Source organism: Felis catus, chromosome F2 (genome assembly GCF_018350175.1).
Source record: "Felis catus isolate Fca126 chromosome F2, F.catus_Fca126_mat1.0, whole genome shotgun sequence".
In the NCBI taxonomy this organism is placed as follows: domain Eukaryota; kingdom Metazoa; phylum Chordata; class Mammalia; order Carnivora; family Felidae; genus Felis; species Felis catus.
The window spans coordinates 15,486,691-15,512,492 of record NC_058385.1 but is presented as its reverse complement, the minus strand read 5'-3'; the positions used below and the strand labels follow the sequence as shown (position 1 = coordinate 15,512,492).

Genomic DNA, 25,802 nt, shown 5'->3' with positions numbered 1-25,802 from the left:
TAGAGGTCCTTTTTAACACCAATGGAAAACAAGAGAAACAGACACTCAAAATTTATTAAGTGTACACCATAAAGTGTTCTAAGTAAAATACTATACAGATACCACAGGAATATGACACAATTGCTAAACAAATCTAGGAGGTGACAATGCGGTCTTCTTTCTTTCACTTCCCTAAGACAGTGTGATTAACTGCAGGTGCTTGCTATTATTGTTATGAAATAAAATGTTTAGCATGGTGCCTGGTACATAGTAAATGTTCAATAGATTGATTAATGCTTAATATTTTTACTTATATTTTCAAACAGAAGAGTCATCCAGGAGATCAAATGGAAAATGAAGGTATAAAAGTAGAGAATGCTTGTGAAAATTAGTGAGAGGGGCTTTCTGCAGCGTTTATAGAAATGCACAGCATGGATACTGCCCTGTAAGCTGGCTCTGTTGGCCAGGCAGGGATGGAAACCAATTTGTTTTCCCTTAGAGGAGACAGAGTAGCTATTGGCTCACTGGATCCTATTGGATTTCCTAGAAATTTGAATTTACAATAGAAGGAAGGAGAGGCAGTAGTAAGACCCTGGAATAAAAGTCAAAGCTGAAGATATTCAAAAGCATTGGAGTTCTAATACTAGACCAGCCATTTACAGCTTCAAGGTCAAGGACAACAACACAGTAGTAATTCAGTAACAGAGCACCAAGAGCCAGGCACCTGCAAAGTACTTACAGCTATGTTATCTCAACTCTGGGTGGGGGATCAGTAGGTGGGGCTAGAGAGTGGGTGCAGACAAGGTCGTCTGAGAGATGGTTACCCACCTTCTATAGCAGGAAAGACAGACTTAGAAAGAACTTAGATATGGTAGAAAATGTGATGAGGTGGAAAATTGAGATAGTGTTAAAAGTATGGAGGACCAAGAGGTTAATTACAAAAGAAGAGTTAGGGATAATTTCTAGAAGGAAATAGGATTTGAGCTGGGCCTTGAAAGGTAGGTAGAATTTTAGCATCTAGGGGAGACAGGAAAACTTCAGGCAGAGCAAATATCATAGACAAAGGTGTTAAAGGTCTGACTGTGAGGGAAGCAGTGGCTCCAGATTTAGTTATATGGAACTGTACCAGCTGTCCTAGTAATACAATGGAGACAAACCCAGAAGGGCATCTCCCTGGAGGTCCAAGATTTATGACTTTATCAGAAAGGCAATCAGTAAGAGTTCTGAACAGGGTAAAAGCAGGATAGGTCTGTGTAGTAGGGAGGTGCCATGGTTGGGGGAAGGGCTGGAAAGATCAAAGGTCAGAGGCCTGAGGATCAGTTCCTAAGCTGTTGTAGTAGTCCAAAGAACTGTGGAAATAAAAATCTTACATAACGTAAAAAACACCGTGGTCTTGCACTAGTTAGGCTAATAGTTACTAAAATGGTTAACAGTTACTTAAGTGAGCAGGGAGGGTAAATTACTTAACCTGAGTTTCGTTATATGTTCTCCAAAATACCGCTAAAAATTACATCTCAAGTTTGGTGTGGAGAGTATATTAATACATGTGAAGTCCCTGGTGAATGGACCTCACTCAGGGAAAGACATTTAAAAAACTTCTCCCTTATCTTTTAAGACCACCTGTGGGGCTTGTGCCGCTTCTATTTTGGCCCTCAGCGTTGTTCTGCAATAGACTAGTCTCTTCTCTCTTCCTGGATCGTGTGCCTCAACGGCCCTGGTCTCTCCGACAAGCCTTCGCACACAGTAGGCTCTCAACAAAAGCGTGTAAGCAAACAGGATGTGCAGGGCCAAAAAGGCTGCAAGGACCAGGTCGGAGGCGGCGCGAACCACGGGTATCTGTTGCTCGCCAGGTTCTCTGGGTCGTGCCTAAGAGATCAGCGGTGCCGCTGAGCAGCGGGCACAGTCCCAGCCCTTTTCAGGGGCACGCAGGGTCCCTCTGCTTGAGCGGCGCGGGCTACGGAATGAGGAACCCAAGCGACTCACTTCCAGAACTGAACAGAAATCTCCCTCCTCCAGGCCTTCAGAGGTTCCTCGCCAGGAAATCCTAACCCCTTCCCCCTCTTCTCTGGCCCTCCTTCCGGCCCCTAGGAACCCGGGCGCCGTTTTCCAGAAGCCACCGGGCCGGAGGCGGTCGCGGAGCTGGGCGGTACGCGTGGGTGGGGGCTGGGCCGGGGGAGGGGAGTGCAGGAACTTTGAAACTCAGCCTCGGGGGCCCGCGGTGACATTCCTGGCAGCGCCGCGAGCAGGCCAGCCTCTGGCGGCCGGACCGAGGGAGAGCCGCGCAGAGACGCCGCGGGAGGCAGCAGTGTCGCCGTCCCGAGAGAGACCCCTGGCTGGCCGCTGCGGCGCGCGGGAACCAGACGGCGGAAGACTTGTCCTCGGGCATGGGCCTCTTCTCGCTGGAGCCCTTGCTACCGCAGCTACTCAGCTTCCAGGGCCTGGCCCTCGCCGCGGCCCTGCTGCTCGGGGTCTTGTGTCTGAGCTCCAGGCGCACCAGGTAAGCGCCCCCGCGACCTCACCGCGCGGCCGGGCAGCCAGGGCCACGCATGCGCTCTGGGCCCCGCGGACCGCGCGCGACCCGGACTGTGGAGAGTGCCCCGCGATTTCAAGTGCGGATAGTCACAAGTTGTTGCGGGCGGCGGCGCCTTGGGGTATTGTGTGTACTGACAAAGGCTTCTTCTGCCTCTTCCCCATACATACGCATACGTATTAAAGCGTTGGGACTGAATTCGATTTGCTGCTCCTGTATAGGTTGTAATAAGCCCTGGATTTGCATTATTCATTATGCATCACGCATGGCTTCCAAACAGACACATTTTGGTGCCGACTTACAATGAGTTCATGCTTTATGACCTAGAATTCGTAGAGCATTTCGGGAGGGGAATTTTCTTACATTTCATTAAGTTAAAAGTGAAATGTTTCAGGAGAATGTCAGTGTCTAGTATGAAGAATAACTCCGGGTGCTTCTCTGTGCCTCAGTTTACTACACTGTACCTCATGCGGAAAAACGCAGTAATAACACCTCATGGGAGTTTGCTGAATACGAAATAAGTTTACAGTGTGTATTTTGTGCATTTACTGTATTATTTTTATTAGAAAAAAACCAATAACACAACACCTAGAAGTGTGTCACTTCTTTATCTGATTTGAAATGTGAAAGTAGAAACAGATATTCAAAATAAAAGCATTCACTCGAAATCACTCTATTTTCTCTTTGTGATTAGATCTCACATACACACGTGTGATATATATATATATATATATATATATATATATATACACACACACACACACACACATACCTACACACGTGTGAGATCTAATAGATATTAGATCTCTATTAGATCTCTATTATATATCTATATATACAGATATCTATTATGTATCTACCGATCTATCTATATAGATAGATGGATGGATTGCTATACCTACACATAGATATGTTTATAGGTGTGTGTGTGTGTGTGTGTGTGTGTGTGTGTGTGTGTGTGATATAGGTTGTTTCTCAGTAGTTTTGGGAAAATGGCACCATTGTACCACATTCAAATACCTGTGGACATTTCTAGAATGCACATGGGTGAATACTCTAGAACGGAACTTTCGCTTTTTTCCCCAGGCAGGTTTTCAGTGATCATCCTGGAATGTGTCATGGCCTCTCCCAGGCTGCCTTTTCCAATGGCTGTGCTTTAGAGCCCCAAATGAGGACTTAGGATGCTTTAATTTCAGTGTTATGTGATTCTGTGTAGATTCAGTGTCAGTCAATGCCACATTTGAAATAAAACTGAGAAATTCAAGATGTGATTTGGATGGTGCTAGGAAACAGTTTATTTCCAGAAAGTCATTAATATGATATAAATTTTTGTCCAACAATTTTATATATATATATATATATATATATATATATATATATATGTGTGTGTGTGTGTGTTTAAAATCACCATCTTTTACTAATAATAGACTTGAACATAGATACGGGCTTTCTAAATTATTATAAAGACAACATATAAAAACAGAGTGTGTGTAGCAAGGCAAACATGAAAGCAAACATGTCTCTATTATTCTTTCTCTACCTCCTATCCCCTGCAAAAATGATGGTTAGTCTGACCAAAACAATAAAAAATAAATATAAAATGGTTAAATTCTTCTAAGTGAAATACAGAGTGGCACTAAATTATGTATGTGTTAAAGGGGACACTTAGAATGAAAACATTTATAATAATGAATATGGGAAAGTGTTCACAGAAAATATGGTAGGGAAGAGGCAGTAACACAGATTTTTAAATGTTGCAGTTCTGGACAGCAGAAGTCTGAAACAGGCCTTACTGGCCTCAATCAAGGTGTTGGCAGGGCTGCTTTCCTTTTGATGGAACCAGGGGAGAATCCATTTCCTTGTTTCTTCCACTTTCTGAAGGTCACTAGAATTCAGATTTCTTTTTCATACTCTGATACTCCTACCTCTAGCTTATGAGGATCCTAGTGATTGTGTTGAACTCACCCAAATAATCCAGGATAATCTTCCCATCTCAAAGTCCTTAACTTAGTCACATCTGTAAAGTCCTTTTTGTAATGTAAGGTAACACATTCACACATTTTGGAAACATCTTCCTACCACAGTACTCCCTCTGACCTCCAAAGATTTCTATCCATCTTACATGCAAAATATATTCACTCATCCCAACATTCACAAAAATCTCAACCTATTAAAATACCAACACAAAGTCCAAGATCTCATATAAATCTCATTGAGCTCAAAAGTCCCAAATCTCACCATTTAAATCATCTAAATCAAGTGTAGGAATCTGGGTATGATTGATCCTGGGACAAAAATTCCCAAGAACATCATGGGACTTGCATGCATGCCACAGGGATTGACTCCATCAGTAAGAGGCTCCTCCACAGATTTTTCCTGGATCATTCCCTTTACATTCCAGGCTTCTTTTGACAGGGCTGAGGGGAACATTAGTCACATGCCTAATCTTTTCAGTGTTCACTAATACTTTGATCATGAATGTGTATGACTGAACTGTCAAAAGTTCAAAATAGCCAACGTGAAACCAATGAATCACTGAAGTAGTAATTAGTAAGAAATTATTGTGCATATACCAAAAAGATAGTTCACAAACCAGGAGTGCTCAAACCAGAACATGGGATGAGTTTCAGTGGTATATTTTTATAAAGCAGCTTATATTAAGGTGGGAAATCAGTGACTGTTTATTCCTCACAGTGATGGGTTACATTATTACAATTTTCAGTGGTTACCTCATATAAACCTTGAGAAACAGTTCAAGGTTTTTTTTTTGTTTTTTGTTTTTTGTTTTTTGGCATTTCCAAAGTTACAGGTAAGAAATGATCCAGATCAAGTTAACCTTGCAAAATAAGCTAAATTAAGCTTTACCTGAATGACTAAACTGGGTCTGTCTGCTGAGGGAACCTTCAAGGCTGTCTCCATCTATCCTTGAATTTAACAGAATACTCCAACCTTTTGATTTTCCCAGGCACTAGCAAAATTTGTTCAGCCACATCTTTGGCTTTCTTTCCAGAGCACTCTTTCTCGACAGTGAATCTCCTAGTTTTACAGCCTGGATAGGCTGAGAACTTCCCAAAGGATCAGTTCCTGGTTCCTCTAGGCCCAAGGATTCTTTCCTTCATATCCTTGTTCTCACATTTTACTATAAGCGGCAAGTCAAACTGGGCTACCCCTTCAACACTTTGCTTAGAAATCTCCTTGGGTAAATACCCATGTTCATCCTGTACAAATTCAGCTTTCCACATTATGGCAGGACACAACGTAGCTGAGCTTTCTGTAACTGTGGGATAAAGATCTCTTTTGTCCAGTTTCCAGTGGCATACTTCTCATTTAATCTGAGCCCTCACCAGCAGTACCTTAAATGTTAATATTATTACTTATCGTCTCTTTAGGATGGTGTAAATATTCTTTAAGATGATATGTATGTTCCCTCCTGTAGCCCTCACTTTCTTCTGAGTCCTCAGCAAGGGTGTTGTTAACATCTGTATTTCTACTAACCATATGTCCAAGGCAATCTGGATTTTTTTTTCAATCATCTTCCTCAGAATTCATCAGCCATTGCCCAGTCAAGTCATGTCTACATTTTTACGTATTTGTCACAGCAGCATTACACTTCCAGGGACCAGAATTGTGCTAGTTTCCTACTGCTGCTTTAACGAATTATTACAGATTCACTGGTGTTAAACAACAGATGCTTATTCTTTTACATTTCTAGAGGTCACAGTCTTACTGGTCTAGTATTAAGGTTTTGACAGAGCTGAGACCCTTCTGAAGGTGTTAATAGGTTCTGAGAACATCACTGAACTTGCACTATATGAGGAAAGTCATCAACTAGAAAAACACCTGAAAGATTGAGCCCAGAGAAGGTGGCTTCACCAAGTGATATTTTCCAGACTGCCTCAGAGAGAATCCCGTTCCTCAGCAGGAGATTCAAAGGGTCCATGAACTGCGTGACCATTGACTTTGACTAACCTGAATCATCTTCCTTAACTAGAAAGTGGAAATAACAGTTGCCACATAAGGTAGATGTGAGAAGCAAAGTGGTGAGAAGTGACTTCTTTTTGATTTTTAAGATGTCAAGGTTATGTAGATAATGAGTTATTTTGAAATGTTGATGTGTTAGCCAAAGCATAAGAGACTCTTCAAAACTGAGAACAAACTGAGGGTTGATGGGGGGTGGGAGGGAGGGTAGGGTGGGCGATGGGTATTGAGGAGGGTACCTTTTGGGATGAGCACTGGGTGTTGTATGGAAACCAATTTGACAATAAATTTCATATATTGAAAAAAAAAAAGAAATGTTGATGTGTTGACATCACTGTATCACATAAGTCCATTATTTCCTCTTTCTAATTGATTAATTACTCCCAAACAAGACCCATGGTGCTCTAGATCCCTCACATTGTTACCACTGCCTAGACAATGAGAAGAGCTAGGTTATTATAGTAGATGTATTTCTTGTTTCTTCTTTATAGGAAAAGGATGTGGGTAGCTGAACGCAAAGTAATTTTCTTCTCAAGAGTATGCCGAATTTAACAGGCTGATTTTTATGTTTTACATAGGAGGTGCTAGAGAGATCTCCAGGCACATTTCTGGCAACAAGTAATCAGTTACTCCATGGTACTGCACTTTCCCTTATTAAACTGCAGAGTTTGAATTAGTCTTGTTACCATCTGAGACAGATTTCAGGCTTGCTTTGCTGTTTTATTTTGTAACTTAAAAAAAGAAGATCTCAAAGGTAGAGAATATTCCTATTGTGTAATTAGAGGAACATTTGAGCTCTGAAAACACTTTGCTGTTTATTTGTGTACCCTTCAAAGTGACCATTTGATGGGTTGTGGGAAGTTCAGAATTGTTCATTGGGTCACCATTAAGGGTGATCCAATGCTGTAATCATATTTGCTGATTACTGTTTGCAGAAGAGAAATAATTTCAGAAGTTACACAAGATCCACATGAGTCTCTTATCTCTATAAGAAAAAAAATCTTGGAGTGCTTACCTTAGAAATGTAGGGCCATTTATATATGTAAAGTCACTCATGGCTTAGTGTTTCCCAACAATGGGGCCTTCTTATAGAAGGCAATGTAGTGTAAGGCAAAGAACATGGCTGTGAAGCCAGATGGACCTAGATCCAACATCCAGCTCCACCCCACTATGATGCTGAGTTTTGAGAAGAAGGTAAGGGAAGATAGAAATGAACAATGTGGAGGCCCTACTTTATCCACACTTCATGCTGAGATGTTTTGCGTATATTATCTCATTTAATCTTCACTGTGGGTCATGAGATAACTGTTTTTAAGCTATTTTTCAGAAGAAGAGATTAACACAATAAGTAATTAGCTCATTTGCCTAAGGTTGCAGATTTACTCAGAAGTGGAACTGGGTTTTTGATTCCAGGTCCATAGCTATGGTAGACAGAATAAAACCCCCTTAACCCCAAAGTTGTTCTCACCTTAATTCTCAGAACCTATGCATATGTTAGGTTACTTGGCAAAAAGAAGATTAAGGTTGCAGATGGAATGAAGGTTGTTAATCTGCTAAGCTTAAAATGAGGGATTATCCTGTACTATTTGCATGGGCCAAATATAACCACAAGTAAACCCTGGAAGAAGGAGGTAGGAGAGGAAGTCTACCAACCATTGGTGGCTTTGGAGATGGATAAGGAGTCCAAATGACATAGGATGTGGGCAGCTTATTGAAGCTGGGAAGACAAGGAAATAGATTCCCCTCTAGAACCTCCAGCAAAGAACCTAGTCCTGCTAACATCTTGATTTTAGCCCAACGAGACCCGCTTTGGACTTCTGGGCCACAGAGCTGTAAGATAATACATTTGTTTTGTATAGGCTACAAATTAGTTGTAATTAGTTATAGCAGCTGTAGAAAACTAACACAGTACCCGTATCTTCCATGCCCTTTACCTTACCTACACTGCCTTTTGTAAGAAGTTTCAAAGAGTGGGAAAGACTGGGCCTTGGGTGACTTTCCTTGTTGCCTATGAGAAGCAGGACAGAAAGTTAGCATTTCTAAGTACTCAGTGGCTTCATGACTGTACTAATGCGTGACAATTTGAGAATTTTTGGTCCTACACTTCACAGATCATCATAGGCTAGTCATCAGTCTCTCTTCCTTACCTATCAGTATACAAGTAAGTTTTGAATGTTTGTTATGTATCTTGCATCTCTGAATGTTTAAAATCATTTTGAAAATAAGTCATAGACTTGTAGGCATTTAGACCCAGATGTGAACTGGTCAGATTTCTTATTTCTCAGACTTGGTGCATCCCTACATCCTGCTGCCCACAGCCTGGAGGATAAAACAGGAGAGGACTCTGAGGATTTGAGGGGACCTATGGGGGTGGGATGCTGCACTTTACTGACTTCCAAAAAAGGAGTAGAGCAGAGAGAACCATCAGCTGTAGAGCAAAGATAACAGCCTCTTGTAGGAGAATATTTCTGTATTTTATCCAAAGTAAAATCCCACTGAAACTACTTCAGGTTACTCTTCTGTGAAAGGCAAAGGACAAAATTATAGAAAGCTACTTTGCTGAATAAGGGAAGGTGACATCTATTATATTGTGCATTTTTATAGCCAGAGTGCTCATTTTTATGGCTTTGGCATTTTTTTCGACACAGAAGTATTTGGGATAGGATCTTTTTTTTTTTTTTTTTTTTTTTTTTTTGCCCATAGGAAAGTGGAAAGGATTAATTAAGTCTATAATTGCTTAACGCAGAAATTAATAGACATTTTAATAAAAGCACAACCATAACAGGATTTAAATCCATTGTCATTTCTCCTCATAACTTTATCCTAAATAGTTGATAATAATGAAGGAGAAACTGTAGGTGCTTTACTGACTAGTTTCTCAGTGAATATTTGTCATAAGAAATGAAGGGTGAATGAATGAATGAACAGTTTGGTGCATTAATTATCTATTTCTAATCTGAATATTTTAGAGTTGTAGATATTGATATAAAAATATACAAACTTCATACAAAAATTATACATCAAATGTCATACATGTCAAGTTTTCTGTTGCTTTAATTAAAAAGGGAAGATATCATAAGCAAGTGTTTACCTATCATGAATATTTATAAATGGAGAACATATTGGTGCAATGGTTATTCTTTAGTGTAAACCTAACTGAAAACATAGCAATTGGAGTGCAGTCAATTCCTAAAATTCCTGCTTTTGCAAATTCAGAATTTAAGCATAGGTACTGTTAAGTTTCAGTTCTAGGTACTGGATTTTGTAACTGTGCTTATGATTCCCCTCCCTGGCATAGGTGGACAGTGTGCTTTATTTAACAGATCAGAGCTCCTTTGAGAAAGGGCTGAGCCTGGTTTCATTAATAACATAGAATCACACACATTTTGGTCCTTAGTACACTTAAATAACGGTAGGATCATTACTCACAAACTATTAACGACACCATAGTTTCTGTCTGAAAATCAGAATCGTCCTGGTGAAAGCATTGTCTGTCTGAAAGTCAAAATCATCCTGGTGAAAACATTGCTTTATATTATCTATACCTTGGAACTCTGAACGTCCAAACTGCTTTATCTCAGGAAGACAAATGGCTTGTAGCTCAGTCATGTCTAGTGAGGATTTAGTGTCATGATACTGTATTTTGCTGCTTTGGTCCTTTTCAGGCACGATGTGAGGGGATTACCTTCTATGGATGATGGACAATTACCACTTTAGGGGTAGCTACTCCAGTATTGTTGACTCTTATCTATTTTTTTGTGTATTGAATATATAATACTATGAAGTTGGTTTTGACTTGTAATAATAACAATGGACACTTTTGAGCATTTCCTATGTGTCTACTAGATAATAGAGGCAAGTAGTTTATATTCATTATTGTTCTAAATTTATTGAATCTTCCCTCACAATGACATTTTGCATTTTATAGAGATATGAAGTCTCATTTAAATAATGTTCCCAAAGTTATACAACCAGAATGTAGTGCAGTCTAGAATTCAGACCCATGATGTTTGGCTTCAAGTCCAATCATCTAACACTCTTTTAACTTTTTTTCTTACTCTTTTAATCTTTGTCATAATTTTCTGACATATACATTTAACCTTTCCTGAAAACTTAAGTATTAAGATCTAATACAACTTTTAAGCATTGCTAGTAGAAATTTAATTAAGATAGGAACATATGCATTAGGACTTTAAAAGAAGAATGTGTTAAATCTTAAAAAAAAAACAGATAATGATCGTCTGCTATCTCCCTCTTGCACTAGATTGTGTGAAAGTCACATTTGATGGACAATGTTAGAAAATACATCTTTTTCCTTTTCTCATATATTTACTTTTGCATCCATTCATTTAATGACTTAGCAGAGGATTTGAGATTCACTCCATGCCCAGACTGCCCTTTGTTCAGGTACAGTAGAAAACAGGACAAACAATAAAGGACCTTGCCCCCCCTTTTTTTTTCCTTTGGACATGCACAAATCTGCACATAATTAATTTGATGAGTTTGTAGATAAGTATACATCCATGAAACTGTCACCACAATCTGTCATAAACATATCCATCACATGCATCTTTTTTATTTATGATGATGATGATAAGAACACTTGACATAATATCTACCCTCTTAGCAAATTTTGAAGTATACAATACAGTATTTTAACTATAGGCATGGTGCTGTGCAGATCTCTAGGACTTATTCATCTTGATAACTGAAACTTTGTACCCTTCGACTAATATTTCTCTGATTCCCCCTCCCCACTAGTTTCTGTTATTCATTCTACTCTCTTCTTTGAGTTTGACTATTTTAGATTCCTTAGATAAGTGGTATCATGTAGTGTTTGTCCTATGTCTGGCTTATTTTACTTAGCATAATGTCTTTCAGGTTCATCCAAGTTATCACAAATGGTGGGAATTCCTACCTTTTTAAAGGCTTAATAATATTTCATCATATATATATACATATATATACATATATATATATGTATATATATATATATATACACCACATTTTCTTTAATCATTTATCTGTAGATGGATATTTAGGTTACTTAGGATATCTTGGCTATTGTGAATAATGCTTTAATGGACATGGGAGTGTAGATCATGGTTTCAGTTTCAATTTTTTTTGTATATATACCCAGAAGGGTGATTGCTGGATTATTCAGTAGTTAAATTTTTAATTTTTTGAAGAAATGCTATACTGATTTCTGTACTGGCTACACCAATTTACATTCCCACCAATAGTGTACCAGGGTTCCATTTTCTCCACATATTTTCCAACACTTGTTATCTTTTGTTTTTTTTGATAATAGCCATCCTGACTGGTGCGAGGTAATATCATTGTGATTTTTATTTGCATTTCCCTGATTAGTTTTGTTGAACACCTTTTCATATACCTATTGTCCATTAATGTCTTCTTTAGAAAAATGTCTGTTTAGTTCCTTTGTCCATTTTTCAAATTAGTTTTATTTTGTTTTTTTTTTTTTTTTTATAATTGAGTTTTAGTAGTTACCTATAGATTTTGGAGATTAAAGCTTTATCAAATATATGGTTTGTAAATATTTTCTCCCATTCTGTAGGTTGCTTTTTCATTTTATTAATTGTTTCATTTGCTGTGCAGAAGCTTTTTAGTTAGATATAGTCCCACTTGTTTATTTTTGCTTTTGTTTCCTGTGCTTTTGGTGTCATGTCCAAGAAATCATTGTCAAGAAGCTTTTCCCCTTCTAGAGGAACATGCCGCTTGACACAAAGAATAGTAAGCAGGCTGAGAGTTGCACCTTAATCTCTCTGAAAACTTATAAAATTTGATTCAAGACCCCTGTTTTCAAAGGGAAAACAATGTTGAAGAACCCAGAATCAACGAGGAAGAATATTTCACTGTTTGGGAATCAATTAAAGACAGTTCAGTGTGTTTTCCATTTTAACAATCCTTCATAAGCGGATTGTACAAGCTGTTATACGTGTCATTGATGCAGTTACTATTGCGCTTCTAGAAGCAGCATTAAATATTGTGTGAGAAAGTGTTACAGACAGTTCAAATATTACTTGATGTAGCAAAGCGTAGTGGTTCTTGATATGTCTCTTGAATGCTCTCAGGTCTATAGTGAACTTTCAGTCTTGCTTTGGATTTTGAATAGTCTTTTTCACATGGACAAAGAATCTCAGTACTAGATGCAGAATGTGTAACTTTGCCCTTATATTTCTTTGCAGGCCTACATGCAAATTCTTTCACTATACATTCAGTGTGTGTGTGTGTGTGAATATATAAATGTATAAATATATGTGTGTATATATGTGTATATATTTCAAACTAGTTCTACCCTTTTTGCTTGTCAGTGTGTTGTGCCATATGGTATAGAGCATCATGCCAAAAGATAAAAATATTTCTAGAACATATGAAATCACCAGTCAACTGAAGAAGGGTAAAGACTTTTGACCACAGCATTTGTGACTCTGATGCATTTGTGGGTAATAGTACATAGCTTAATACCCCCATTCTAAAAACAGGACATATTTTGAAGTTAAAATGGCTCTTACTTTTTAGGGGAAGGAATCCAAAAGTAAAGGCTTCGAAAATTTTATTTTTCTAAAGGAATTGATTCAAATTAGTGTTTTCTTTCTATACTGAAATTCTCCGTATTTATTTATAGAATTTTCCCCCTCTCATTTTAATCTCTAGAGTTACCATAGAGAGAGGCCTTGAAGATAGAATCCACCCTATTGCAGGTGGATAGTCTTTTGGCTCTGGATCACATGGCCACTACACGGTTTTTCTAACTTAATTCCATAGATGGGATGTTTTAACCAAAGAAAGAAAGATACAGAAAATCAAATCCCACAGCATTCTCAGGGACCATGGAATAAAGTCATAAGAACAGTTTGATTCAAAGGTATTTACTGTCCAACAATAAGCAATAAGTGATCTGCAGGTGGTCTACAATATGTGTTACTGTGCTACTCGGATTTTACTCATTTTAGGCCTCATTTTACTCATTTTAGACGTGGATTCCTTTGTGCCACATTGAATATTGTTTTCAACTACTTAACTAATAAAAATGAGAGGGAAAAAACTTAAGTAGTTGATTCATTACCCAAGGATTGAGTTGAATGCATTTTTTACTAGAGAGAGAAACTGTTACGTAAATAAGAGTAAGTGCCATTGCCATGACCTTTCTGGGTAACAGTTCTGTAAATAGTACTCATGTTATTTGACAAAGATCCAGTCTTAACTTTTCATCTCTTCACTAATTGATTCTTCTTTTGTATTGATTCACTTATCCTAATTGTCCTGTTTTTTTCTTTTCTTTTCTTTTCTTTTCTTTTCTTTTCTTTTCTTTTCTTTTCTTTTCTTCTTTTCTTTTCTTCTCTTTTCTTCTTTTCTTTTCTTTTCTTTTCTTTTCTTTTCTTTTCTTTTCTTTTCTTTTCTTTTCTTTTCTTTTCTTTTCTTTTCTTTTCTTTTTTTAACAAAATGACCCAACTTGGACTTGGTTTTTACAGGATAGATCTGTAATATGATAGTCTTATTAAAGTGTGTCTTAGCAATGCTGCTTCTCATTTTGTGATTTATGTTTCAACTCTGCTATATTGCAATTTACTTCATAGGCAGTAGTTGCCTTACCTTGAGACAAACCTAGATCTCAAAAATATTCAAGTGAAAGTCATATTCTAGAAGCATCTATATATTTTATTTGTTCTTGTGCTTTTCCCTTCATTCACTGGAGATCTACTATAGAGAAGTTTCTTTGATTCCAAATATGAGTTAATGAAGTTTAGTAGGTACGTAAAAATGTTCTTAATTACACTGCATTGGAAGATATATTCAAATTATGCTTCACTTTATAGGCAACTATAATATTTTTAAAGGGCTAGTCTTTCTTTTTTTAGGAGCCAAAGTGACTGATTCATGTCAGTTTCCTCAATCTGCTTTAGTGGGACTAAGATAACTCACTCCCTCTTTGAAACTCTGTATTTGTACTCTTTTAAAACAGTCATGTTTGAGAAGAAATGCTGGCCAAATAGAACCAAAAACTGAAATAGTGTCTATTTTTGGACTTTAAAAATTGTTCATGTCTTAGAAAAAGGAACACATAACCAAAGAGTCTCAAGCACTGTTTATATGATAGGGTAAGAGGGTCTTTAAGAATTTTAAGATGCCTCAGATTTGTAGAACGTCTCATGACCTGTGTAGCAAATTTAGAATAATGCTAGGTTATTTAATCACTTAAAATAGATCAGTCTTGATTTGTCAACAGCTTTGAACAATGACAGTTTTATTACTGTAGTTATGATATGCACAGATTTATCTTCAAATCTCCCTCCTTGTTTAGAATTTATTTTCAATAAAAGGAAAATAAGGGAAGAAGCATGCAGGGACATTGGATATTGTTTCTGTCTGTCACAGGTTGACTTTAGAAACATGTCTAGGGCACCTGGGTGGCTCAGTCAGTTAAGTGTCTGACTTTTGGTTTCAGCTTAGATGGTGATCTTCATGGTTCATGGGATCGAGCCCCGTGTTGGACTCCATGCTGTCAACACAGAGGATTCTATCTCTCTCTCCCTTTCTGCCCCTCCCCCCTCAAAATAGATAAACTTAAAAAAATATCTAAAATTTTGGCTACATCTAGAGCTTCCTTTTCATAGGTCTCTAAAGCCTTGGTAAGATCAAGTAAAGAAGAATCCACAGCAGTGAGTGCTTTTATTTTCCAATTACTGTCTCTGGGCTTTCATTGGAATGCTACAATTACAATCAGATTAAGAAAATAACTTAGAATACTTATCTTTATTAAAAGAGAACAACTAGGGTCATGATATTTATGAAATCAGAAATAAGGGAACTCCCACAGCAGAGGAAATGGCATGAAAATATTTCTTCCTAACTCTCTCTGAGCCTCAGTTCTCTCATGTGTAAATAAGGAAGTCAGACTAGATAATCACTATGTAAATAATTTGATTCTACAGGGACATTGCCATTCTCAAATTAACCCCTCAGACTACACATATTTCAGTTATATAGAATGTACCTGTCCTCAAACACAGTATATATAGTATGTTTCCTGACTCTGCTGCAATACCCTTCTTTCTGCCCTTTTAGATCCAACATAAAAGCTGCAATCCCTGTCTCTTAAATCCATTAGTTTTCCCTTTTGTATGTTCTCTTCAATTCAATTCAACAAATATTTATTGGTTACCTACAGAGATGAAAGTCAAGTTGTGTCCTCAAGGAACCAAATCTATACAGCATATAAATAACCAAGCAATTCCATTATGCAGTCTAATAGATGGAGATAAATCACAGAAAAGCAAGTGTTGATGGTGGGGCTAGATTAGAGAAATTCTTAGGAATAAGAACTACTAGATTTGGCATTGGATTACATGTGAATAGAAGGAAAGGGAAGGGAATGGTGTAAGGATGACTCTTAGGCTTCTGGTCTAAGTGACTGGAACTGAATCTTTTGATAAGATAGAGACTATTTAGGAAGATTGGGTTTGGGGCTAAGAGGATGAGTCTACTTTGTTGGATGTCTGTGCAGTGTCTATGGGATGCCTTGTTGTAGTATTATCCTTGTAGAATTATCTTCGTAGTTGTATACATAGATGTTGTTTTTCCTTCAATTCTACCTTCATAGTTTTTATTGGGAAAAGGAAAAGACTGATGCATAGGTTAGTAGAAAGAAATTTGTAGTAACTTGCCAGCTCAGGACAATTCTCCCAGATATCACATCTTCATCAACATCTTATGTTACATGTTAATGTTATCCACCATCCTTTCACAAGATATGTCTTCTAAGCCAAAGTAATTAAAGAGTAGACATATGATCTGAGTCTTCCACTTGAATTTTTCAAACTGCAGCTGATAGGGAAGATCCCATTCATTTATGGTCCTAGAGTTGGAAAGGTGTGAGTCTGGAAATGGCTAGCAGCCATTTGCCCTATCTTGAGGAAAGCAGGTCTACATTAGGAGGAAATTTAGCTAATAAACAAACAAACAAAAACATCAGAGAGGATAGCTGAAGATCATCCTTCTTCATTCACTCAACAAATGTTTCTTGGGTGTCAAATATGTGCCAGGCATTGATTTAGATGCTTGGAAAATACCTGTGAACAAAACACACATACACACACACACACACACACACACACACACACAATCTTCACTTGTGGAACTTGGAGACAGACAGACATTAAATAACAAACATAATAAGTAAGTAAGTTATATATCATGTGAATAAAGTCTATGGAAAAAGGAGAGCAAGAGGAATCTGAAAGTGGGACTAGGTGTAATTTTAATAGGGTCATAAGGTTAGCCATCATGGAGGAGGCAAAGCAAAGAATTGAAGGGCTTGAGGAGAGAAGGAGGCTGTGAACATCAGTGGGAAGAACAGTCCAGTCATAGGGAACAACCAGTGCTAGGATTGTGCAGTGAGGCATGCTTGGTGTCTTTGGGGAATGGCGAGCTGATCAGAATTGTGAGAGGGGAGTGACAATGCATAATGTTTTTGAAAATCAGGTCAGGGATGCCTGGGTGGCTCAGTAGGTTAAGTGTCCAATTTCGAGTCAAGTCATGACCTCACGGTTCATGAGTTCAAGACCCACACAGGGCTCTGCACTAATGGTATGGAGCCTGCTTGGGATTCTTCTCTCTCTGTCTCTGTCTCTCTCTCTCTCGAAATAAATAAGTAAACTTAAAAAAAAAGAAAGAAAGAAAATCAAGTCAGAGGAGCAGCAAATAGGATTGTGAATGGCCTTGAAGATCATTGTAAAGCTTTGGCTTTATTTCCTAGGGAAATGAGGAGCCATTAAAGAATTGGGTAGAGTGGAGTCAGGTAGTCTGATTCATAATTTACAATGATCACTCTGGCTGCAGCATAGAGAGCAGGGTAGAAGCCAGACACCAACAGGAGGTTAAGAAATGACAGTGGCCTGGGTCAGATGGGTGTTGGCAGTGGAAATGGTGAAAATAATCAGAAGCTGAATACATTTTGAAGGTAGAGTTGTCAGGATTTCCTGGAAGAGACAAGTTAAGTGAGACTCTAAGATTTCTTGACAACTGAAGGATGGAATTGCCCTGAGTTCATGTGGAAAACTGCAAAACAGGTGCATTTGGGAGGGAAGATCAATAGCTCAGCTTTGGACAGTTAAATGAACATGCCCGGGGAACAGTTGGATATTTGAATTTCAAGGTCAGGAGAGAGGTCTGGATTGGAGATATAAATTTGTGGGCCATTGGTATATAGATAGAGAAGTAAAGCAATGAGAAGAGGTAAGGTAAGGGGGTAGTATAGGTGTGAAAGAGCAGAAGGACCAAGGGCTGAGCCTTGCGACACCCACATGCAGAATTTAGACAAAAGAGAACTGGGAAGGAGCAACCAGTGGGGTAGGAGAAAACCCTGAGAGTGTGGTGTCCAAGTGAGGAAAGCATGTCAAGAAAGAGAGATTAATGAACCATATTGAATGCTGCTGTCAGGTCAAGTGAAATGAGGACCAAGTGACTTTTGACTTCAGCAAGATAGAGACTATTGTTGATCTCAAGAGAAGCTTCTGTGGCAGAAGCTGAAAGCCTTTTTGAGGGAGCCTGGAAGAAGAGAGGAGTGATATTGAAGGCAATGACGACAGATAAATCTTTCAACAAGGACTTGTTCAAAAGTTTTGTTGCAGAGAGAATCAGAGAAATGGGAACAGAAGATGGTGGGGGGCATTTAATGAAGGAAAGGTTTTTATTTTTCTTTATATATATATAAGAGAAATGAGAGTATATTTGAACGCAAATAGAAAGGATCATATAGAAAGCAAAAATGATGATATAGACCAGAGAGGTAAGAACTTCCAGACAAAATTTCTTGCACTAATGAGGACAGTGTATTAGGGTTCTCCAGAAAAAGAGAACCAATAAGGGTGTGTATGTGTGTATGTAATGTATATGTGTATTATAAAGAATTGGCTCACTCACGTGGTTTTGGAGGTTAGCAAGTCCAAAATTTGCAGGGTGGGCCATCAGGCTGAAGAACTAGGAAAGAGCTAATGTTGCAATTCAAGTCCAGAGGCTATCTGCTGCAGAATTGGTTCTTGCTAGTGGGAGGTCAGCCTTTTTGTCCTAGTCAGGCCTTTAACTGACTGACTAAGGCTGCTCTCTTATGGAGAGCAATCTGATATATTGAGAGTCCACTAATTTAAATGTTAATCTGATCCAAAAGCACCCTCACAGAAATAGCCAGAGTAATGTTTGACCACATATCTGGGCACCAAGGCCCAATCAAGTTGACACAAAGTTAACCATCCCAAGCAGGATCTCATGTGCAAGAGGAGGGTTGGGTTAGATAGGGGCCTGGATTATTCCTTTATAGAACAAGGTAGGAGGGGAGAGTGTGAAAGTCTGTGAAAGTTCCCTTCAGATTACTTCATTTCTCTTGTAAAGTAGGAAGCAAGATCATTGGAGGAGAGTGAAATGGGGGGCAAGGTGTTGGAAGTTGAGGAACAGAGGAAAAGGAAGCTATGAATTAGTTGTCCAGCAACATAGGAGAGTGACTGGAGTAGGGAAATGTGTCAGGATTGCTAGACAGAATTCAGGGTCACTCAAGACTTGGAGTCATTGATTGATATTTTATTTTATTTTATTTTATTTTATTTTATTTTATTTTATTTTATTTTATTTTATTTTATTTTTTTAAACGTTTTATTTATTTTTGAGACAGGGAGAGACAGAGCATGAACAGGGGAGGGTCAGAGAGAGGGAGACACAGAATCCGAAACAGGCTCCAGGCTCTGAGCTGTCAGCACAGAGCCTGACGCGGGCTCGAACTCACCGCGAGATCATAACCTGAGCCAAAGTCGGCTGCCTAACCGACTAAGCCACTCAAGCGCCCCTGGAGTCATTGATTTAAAGTGACCTTTCAGCAGGATTGTGTTTTTCCCTGGCCGTGTTTGCTGCACAGGCTACATGAGAAGGCAGAACTTTATGCTAACAGAGTTATGGCTTTGCCTGTGAGCTACCTGTTGTGTGAGAGACACAATAATTGAGGGAGTAAGCCAGGGAGTGACTGAGGTGACTGGCCATAGAATTGAAACTGGCAAACAGGCACCAGAGGACATCAAGTGGGAGAGGGATTCAAAAGATGGATGTTCTGAGGGCACTAAGCCCCTGGTGCCTGTCACTCCTGGGGCCAGCTTCACTCCTGACTTTGGTTACTGAGCCGATTTTCTTTTGAGCCTATGTAGGTTGGGTTTCTGTCACTCAAAGCTGAAAAGATTTTGCTAGTCTGGGCAAGAAATAAAAGAAAAAAAAAGGAAGGAAGGAAAGAAGGAAGGAAGGAAGGAAGGAAGGAAGGAAGGAAGGAAGGAAGAAGGAAGGAAGAAAGGAAGGAGAGAAGGAAGGAAGGAAGGAAGGAAGGAAGGAAGGAAGGAAGGAAGGAAGGAAGGAAGGGAGGAAGGAAGGAAGGAAGGAAAGAAGGGAGGGAGATGGACCTAACTGACAAAACTTCTGTCTCTATAAACAAGTGGTTCTTAGCTCTCACAGTGTATCACAGTTGAAGTGTGTCATTGAAAAAATAAACTGATGCTCAGATCCCACCCCTGAAATTCTGATGCAATTGATGAGGACTGAGGAAATTGTTTTCAAAATTCCCCACATAAACCAGTGTTCACCCTGGGTTCAGAGTGATAGTTCTAAATCCTCTCATCTAAGGTCTTTAGTGACAGCCTCAAATTATTTAGATGCTGCAAATTAATCTTTGAATTAAATGATCAATTAATTTTTGGATTATCTCTGTATGCTACTGGGAGATTTATGGGGGAACGAAAAGGTGTTCAGATTTCCCCTGGATAGTTTTTATAGCTCTAGTGACCAGCCACGTGTAAAGCCTAAGGAGGCCAGTGATGGACTGTGGGTCCATCCACAGCATACATGTGACCCTGGTGTGCCGGACATCGCGGGAACATAGGCATGGCTGTGCTCTCCAGGAGCTCGCTTGGGGTTTTATTTGTGTTATTGTTTGTTTAATGTTTATTATGGGGAGTATATTGGTTTTAGATTTATGGTTCAGTAGTTTTATTCTTTATGGTAGATGAACACTTTACTGCAAATTAAGCCTCCTTAAATAATCAGTGTGTAAAGTATGCATGCCCCTTTTAATAGGCATTTATAGCAGGGCAGTAGAGTATACTAGAAGGGCTTTGGTCTGTATGTCATCAGAGCTGTGCTGGAGTTCCATCCCCCTCACCCCACCCCAGCTCTGAAATTCAGGGCAAATTTCTCACTCTCTTTGTGCCTTAGGGTCCCCACCTGTGAAATGAGGGGCTTGTACTGGAGATCTCAGATCCATTTGAGCCCTAAAACACCTATGACTTAAGCCATAGTTTTATTTTCCCCCCAAATTATTTTTGAGATACAAAGGTATTGTTTTTGTTTTTGTTTTTGTTTTTGTTTTGGTTTTGGTTTTATGACACACTGTTTGTCTCACCTCTGGTCTATGTGTCACCCCTCATTATTGGAATAATGTCTGGTGCCAGGTGGGAAACATGAATCAAAGTCTGCTTTCCAGTATGGCTTTTAGGGATGCATTGTGGGGAAAGGCAAGGATGTCTATTCACAAAACAGTGTTGTTGAGAATGCTAAGCAATAAAGGTGAGGTAAAGAAGAATGGTAAGAACACTGGTTCTCACTAGACATCAGAAAGGAAGGAGGGAGAGCTGTTCTCATGTTGCTCCGGGAAGACTTCAGGAAAAAGGTGGTAACGCACCTAGTGTTTGCAGGATGAACAGGATCTCAGTTTTCAGGGAGAAGAAGACTACCCCTTGTGTGAGTGGCTGGGGTGGTAGAATGAAGGTGGGGGCATGGGCCGAGGCCTGCGGAGAGGGCTGGGGGGAAGCAAACGTTCTATTTGGAAGATGGAGGGAGCAATCAGTTTGCCTTAGAGAAGCAGAAGACTGGAAATACAGAAACGTAGATGTTGAACCGAATGCCAGCAGTTGACAGGGCTGTGGAATTTAATGGATAGAGCACATTCAAGTATTAATGTTTAATTCCATTTATTGAAGGCTGAACAAATTTTTTTAAGTTTATTTTGAGGCAGAGAGCATGAGTGGGGAGGGACAGAGAGAGAGAGGGAGAGAGAGAGAATCCCAAGCAGGCTCCACGGTGCAAGTGCAGAGCCTGATGTGAGGCTCGATCCCACAAACCGTGAGATCATGACCTGAGTGGAAATCAAGAGTCAGACGCTCAACCGACTGAGCCACCCAAGCGACCCTGAAGGTTGAACAGTTAAAATGGGGAAGGGGCATTTAGAAGGGGTAAAAGTATTTAGGAAAGCAGAATACAGAATGAGGTTTGTACATCCTGGGAGGACACAGAGAGGATAATGTGAAGGTAGTTTTGGGCTTTCAACTTTCATATACTTTACAAACTTTTAATCTAACATTGATATACCCAAGAGCATGCTTGAATGCCAAGGAGACTATTCTACTTCCTCTTTCACAGTCTTCCAGCTCTTATTGAATCATTGTCTCAAAATAGAAAAGTCTCTTGGGTAGGGAAAAAAAGTAAAGATTCAAAGTGTTTGTGTTTGGCAAGACCCATTTAATTAGGGCACTGTACCATCTTTCCCATGCATTTCATTAAAAGATTAGATTCCAACAAATTTTGCTTTTTAGTTTGAGTAATAACGTGTCAAAATGTGTAATACATTTGATATGTTTTGTTCAATTGTGTGCTGCTAATGATTGAAATATTTTAATGATCGTTTAACCCAGAAGAACATTTCTAACAGAGTATGATACCCCATGAGCATTAAAAACAATATTTAATTTTTTTTTAGAGTGAGAGAGAGTGTGCAAGTGGGGTAAAGGGGAAGAGGGAGAGAGAGAGAATCTTAAGCAGGTTCCACTCTCAGTGCAGAGCCTGACATGGGGCTCGATCTCACAACCTGGGATCATAACCTGAGGTGAAATCAAGAGTCGGATGCTCAACCAACTGAGCCACCCAGGTGCCCCACAATATTTTAGTTTTTAATAAACATATTTTTTGCAGAGATGTGTAATGGGGTGACCTAAAAAAAAAAAAGCTAATGTGTAGCTGATAATCCTGTGCAACTAATCTTATATAGTTTGTAATCTATTTGAAAATCTGTCATGAATTGGAACCACTCAAAGGTAGGTGATTCTTTTATTAAGAGATTGGTTTTGATTTGGTTTGGTTTTTCAAATGGCCAACTCAGGCATTTGGTTATCCCTAACATCAAATAAACCTTTGAAATGAAACATAGCCACCTACCAACTGTATAATCTTAGACAAATTGCTTAACTTCTCTGGCCTCAGTTTTCCCCTAAGTAAATTGGAGATAAAAGACATATCTCATAGTTTTGTTTTGAAGAGTAAATGAGATAGTGATGTGAAGTACTCAGTACAGTTTCAGGTACTCGGAAAGCTCTGAGTCAATGGTCTGTCTCTCTCGCTCTCGTTATATAGAAATAACTCAAGTTGACTGTAGATCAATCATTAAGTTAAAAAGTAACTTGACTTGCAAAATTATCATAGAAGAAGTGAGTAAATAAGTTTTTTTGAAAAATAAACTAAGGGGCGCCTGGGTGGCGCAGTCGGTTAAGCGTCCGACTTCAGCCAGGTCACGATCTCGCGGTCCGGGAGTTCGAGCCCCGCGTCGGGCTCTGGGCTGATGGCTCAGAGCCTGGAGCCTGTTTCCGATTCTGTGTCTCCCTCTCTCTCTGCCCCTCCCCCGTTCATGCTCTGTCTCTCTCTGTCCCAAAAATAAATAAACGTTGAAAAAAAAATTAAAAAAAAAAGTAACTTGATTTGCAAAATTATCATAGAAGAAGTGAGTAAATAAGTTTTTTTGAAAAATAAACTAAGGGGCGCCTGGGTGGCGCAGTCGGTTAAGCGTCCGACTTCAGCCAGGTCACGATCTCGCGGTCCGGGAGTTCGAGCCCCGCGTCGGGCTCTGGGCTGATGGCTCAGAGCCTGGAGCCTGTTTCCGATTCTGTGTCTCCCTCTCTCTCTGCCCCTCCCCCGTTCATGCTCTGTCTCTCTCTGTCCCAAAAATAAATAAACGTTGAAAAAAAAAAGTAAAAAAAAAAGTAACTTGATTTGCAAAATTATCATAGAAGAAGTGAGTAAATAAGTTTTTTTGAAAAATAAACTAAGGGGCGCCTGGGTGGCGCAGTCGGTTAAGCGTCCGACTTCAGCCAGGTCACGATCTCGCGGTCCGGGAGTTCGAGCCCCGCGTCGGGCTCTGGGCTGATGGCTCAGAGCCTGGAGCCTGTTTCCGATTCTGTGTCTCCCTCTCTCTCTGCCCCTCCCCCGTTCATGCTCTGTCTCTCTCTGTCCCAAAAATAAATAAACGTTGAAAAAAAAATTAAAAAAAAAAGTAACTTGACTTGCAAAATTATCATAGAAGAAGTGAGTAAATAAGTTTTTTTGAAAAATAAACTAAGGGGCGCCTGGGTGGCGCAGTCGGTTAAGCGTCCGACTTCAGCCAGGTCACGATCTCGCGGTCCGGGAGTTCGAGCCCCGCGTCGGGCTCTGGGCTGATGGCTCAGAGCCTGGAGCCTGTTTCCGATTCTGTGTCTCCCTCTCTCTCTGCCCCTCCCCCGTTCATGCTCTGTCTCTCTCTGTCCCAAAAATAAATAAACGTTGAAAAAAAAAAGTAAAAAAAAAAGTAACTTGATTTGCAAAATTATCATAGAAGAAGTGAGTAAATAAGTTTTTTTGAAAAATAAACTAAGGGGCGCCTGGGTGGCGCAGTCGGTTAAGCGTCCGACTTCAGCCAGGTCACGATCTCGCGGTCCGTGAGTTCGAGCCCTGTGTTGGGCTCTGGGCTGATGGCTCAGAGCCTGGAGCCTGTTTCCGATTCTGTGTCTCCCTCTCTCTCTGCCCCTCCCCCGTTCATGCTCTGTCTCTCTCTGTCCCAAAAAAAATAAATAAATGTTGGAAAAAAAATTTATAAAAAAAAAAGAAAAATAAACTAAATATTGGGAAAGCATTAAAAGAGCAAGTTACAAAATAATTGCTCCCTGAAACATGAGTTCATCTCATCCTTTAGAATTTTGTACATTGGTCATGTCTGTCTACCTACCTGCCTGCCTCCCTACCTGTTTATTAATGCATGAAATATCTGAAAAACATTTGTTATTCACCAGTAGATATAACAATAATAAAATAGGGAGACAACATGTTTGGGGGGGGGAAGAATACTACAGATTCTTTTAGTTAATTTTGGTTTATAAGATTAATGCAAATAGCAGTTATCTGAAAGCTGATTGGAGGCATTTGAACTCTTAGGTGAATAATGGCTACCCAAAATGGTTTCTTCTCAAAAAGGATATGAGCTATTAGAACATATCCCTTTACTACTGTGCAAATTTGTGCAATGGCAAACAGTTGGTAGCCCTGACCATTGCATCCTTTAACCAAGGTTTCAATGAATTAGGTAAACTTAGTGAAATAACCTATTTTCTTACCTATTTGTATTATCCTCTCAAACTAATTCCACCCAAGAGTTGATAGTTCATGGTCTTAATTTCTTTGCGTGTAAATTATTACCAGAGATTCTAGATTTGCTGGTTGTTTGGTTAATATTAGTGAAGTTGATCATTAAACCTGTAATTGAAGAGGAGTCCAAAAAGAAAATCAGTGTGATCACTCATGGATAGGTAGGTTTATTCTCATGTCATATCAAAGTAATTTTAATACATCCCCAATGACCCTTTTCAGACTTGTATGTAACTTATATGTAGCTTTACAATCAATTCCTTTAGATAAGATAAAATTGCAACTATAAGATTCTTATTGATGCACTAAAAATATCTACCATAGTAGGTTTTTGAGCTGTAATTAGGGTAACCACCATACTGTGTGACTCTCCATAAGCTGAATGTGTATGTTCTGTGCTATCATTTATAACAGTTTTTGCAAACTAAAGAAATTTTCACATTTGAAAATTTGGAAAGCAGTTTCAGAATCTCAACTTTGGAACATGCCTGTCTTTCTCATTTCCTGCCTCCCTCATAATCCCTGCATTTCTCCTCACCATGGAATATGCATAGGAGCGAATGGTTTGAAGACAGTACTGTACACAGTTCACCCAAGGTCTTGTTAAGAAGATGGGACTGAATCTTCAACCATATGGAGTGCTGAAATTTTTGGGAACAAACCAAAATGGTAATCCGAAGTCTTATTTAGGAAACAAAACTTGTGTGACTAGAAATAGACCAACTCCTAAATATATTCTGCTTTATGTGCATTCTGGTATAAACCACATGTCACTAAGTAGGGTGTTAGGGGGTCAGTAGAGGGCAGGCATACTTTTTACCTA

At 39.2% G+C, this 25,802-nt stretch overlaps 1 protein-coding gene across 2 annotated transcripts in view; it reads left to right on the top strand.

The window, feature by feature from the left end:
- The first annotated feature begins 2,360 nt into the window (after nt 1–2,360).
- CYP7B1 (cytochrome P450 family 7 subfamily B member 1) overlaps nt 2,361–25,802 on the top strand; it is a 173,751-nt gene continuing 150,309 nt past the window's right edge. For both annotated transcript variants that reach the window (XM_023248780.2, XR_002739682.2), the window contains exon 1: nt 2,361–2,476. In XM_023248780.2, coding sequence (XP_023104548.2) covers nt 2,364–2,476 — 113 coding nt within the window. In that variant the 5' untranslated portion in view covers nt 2,361–2,363. The remainder of the gene's footprint in view (nt 2,477–25,802) is intronic.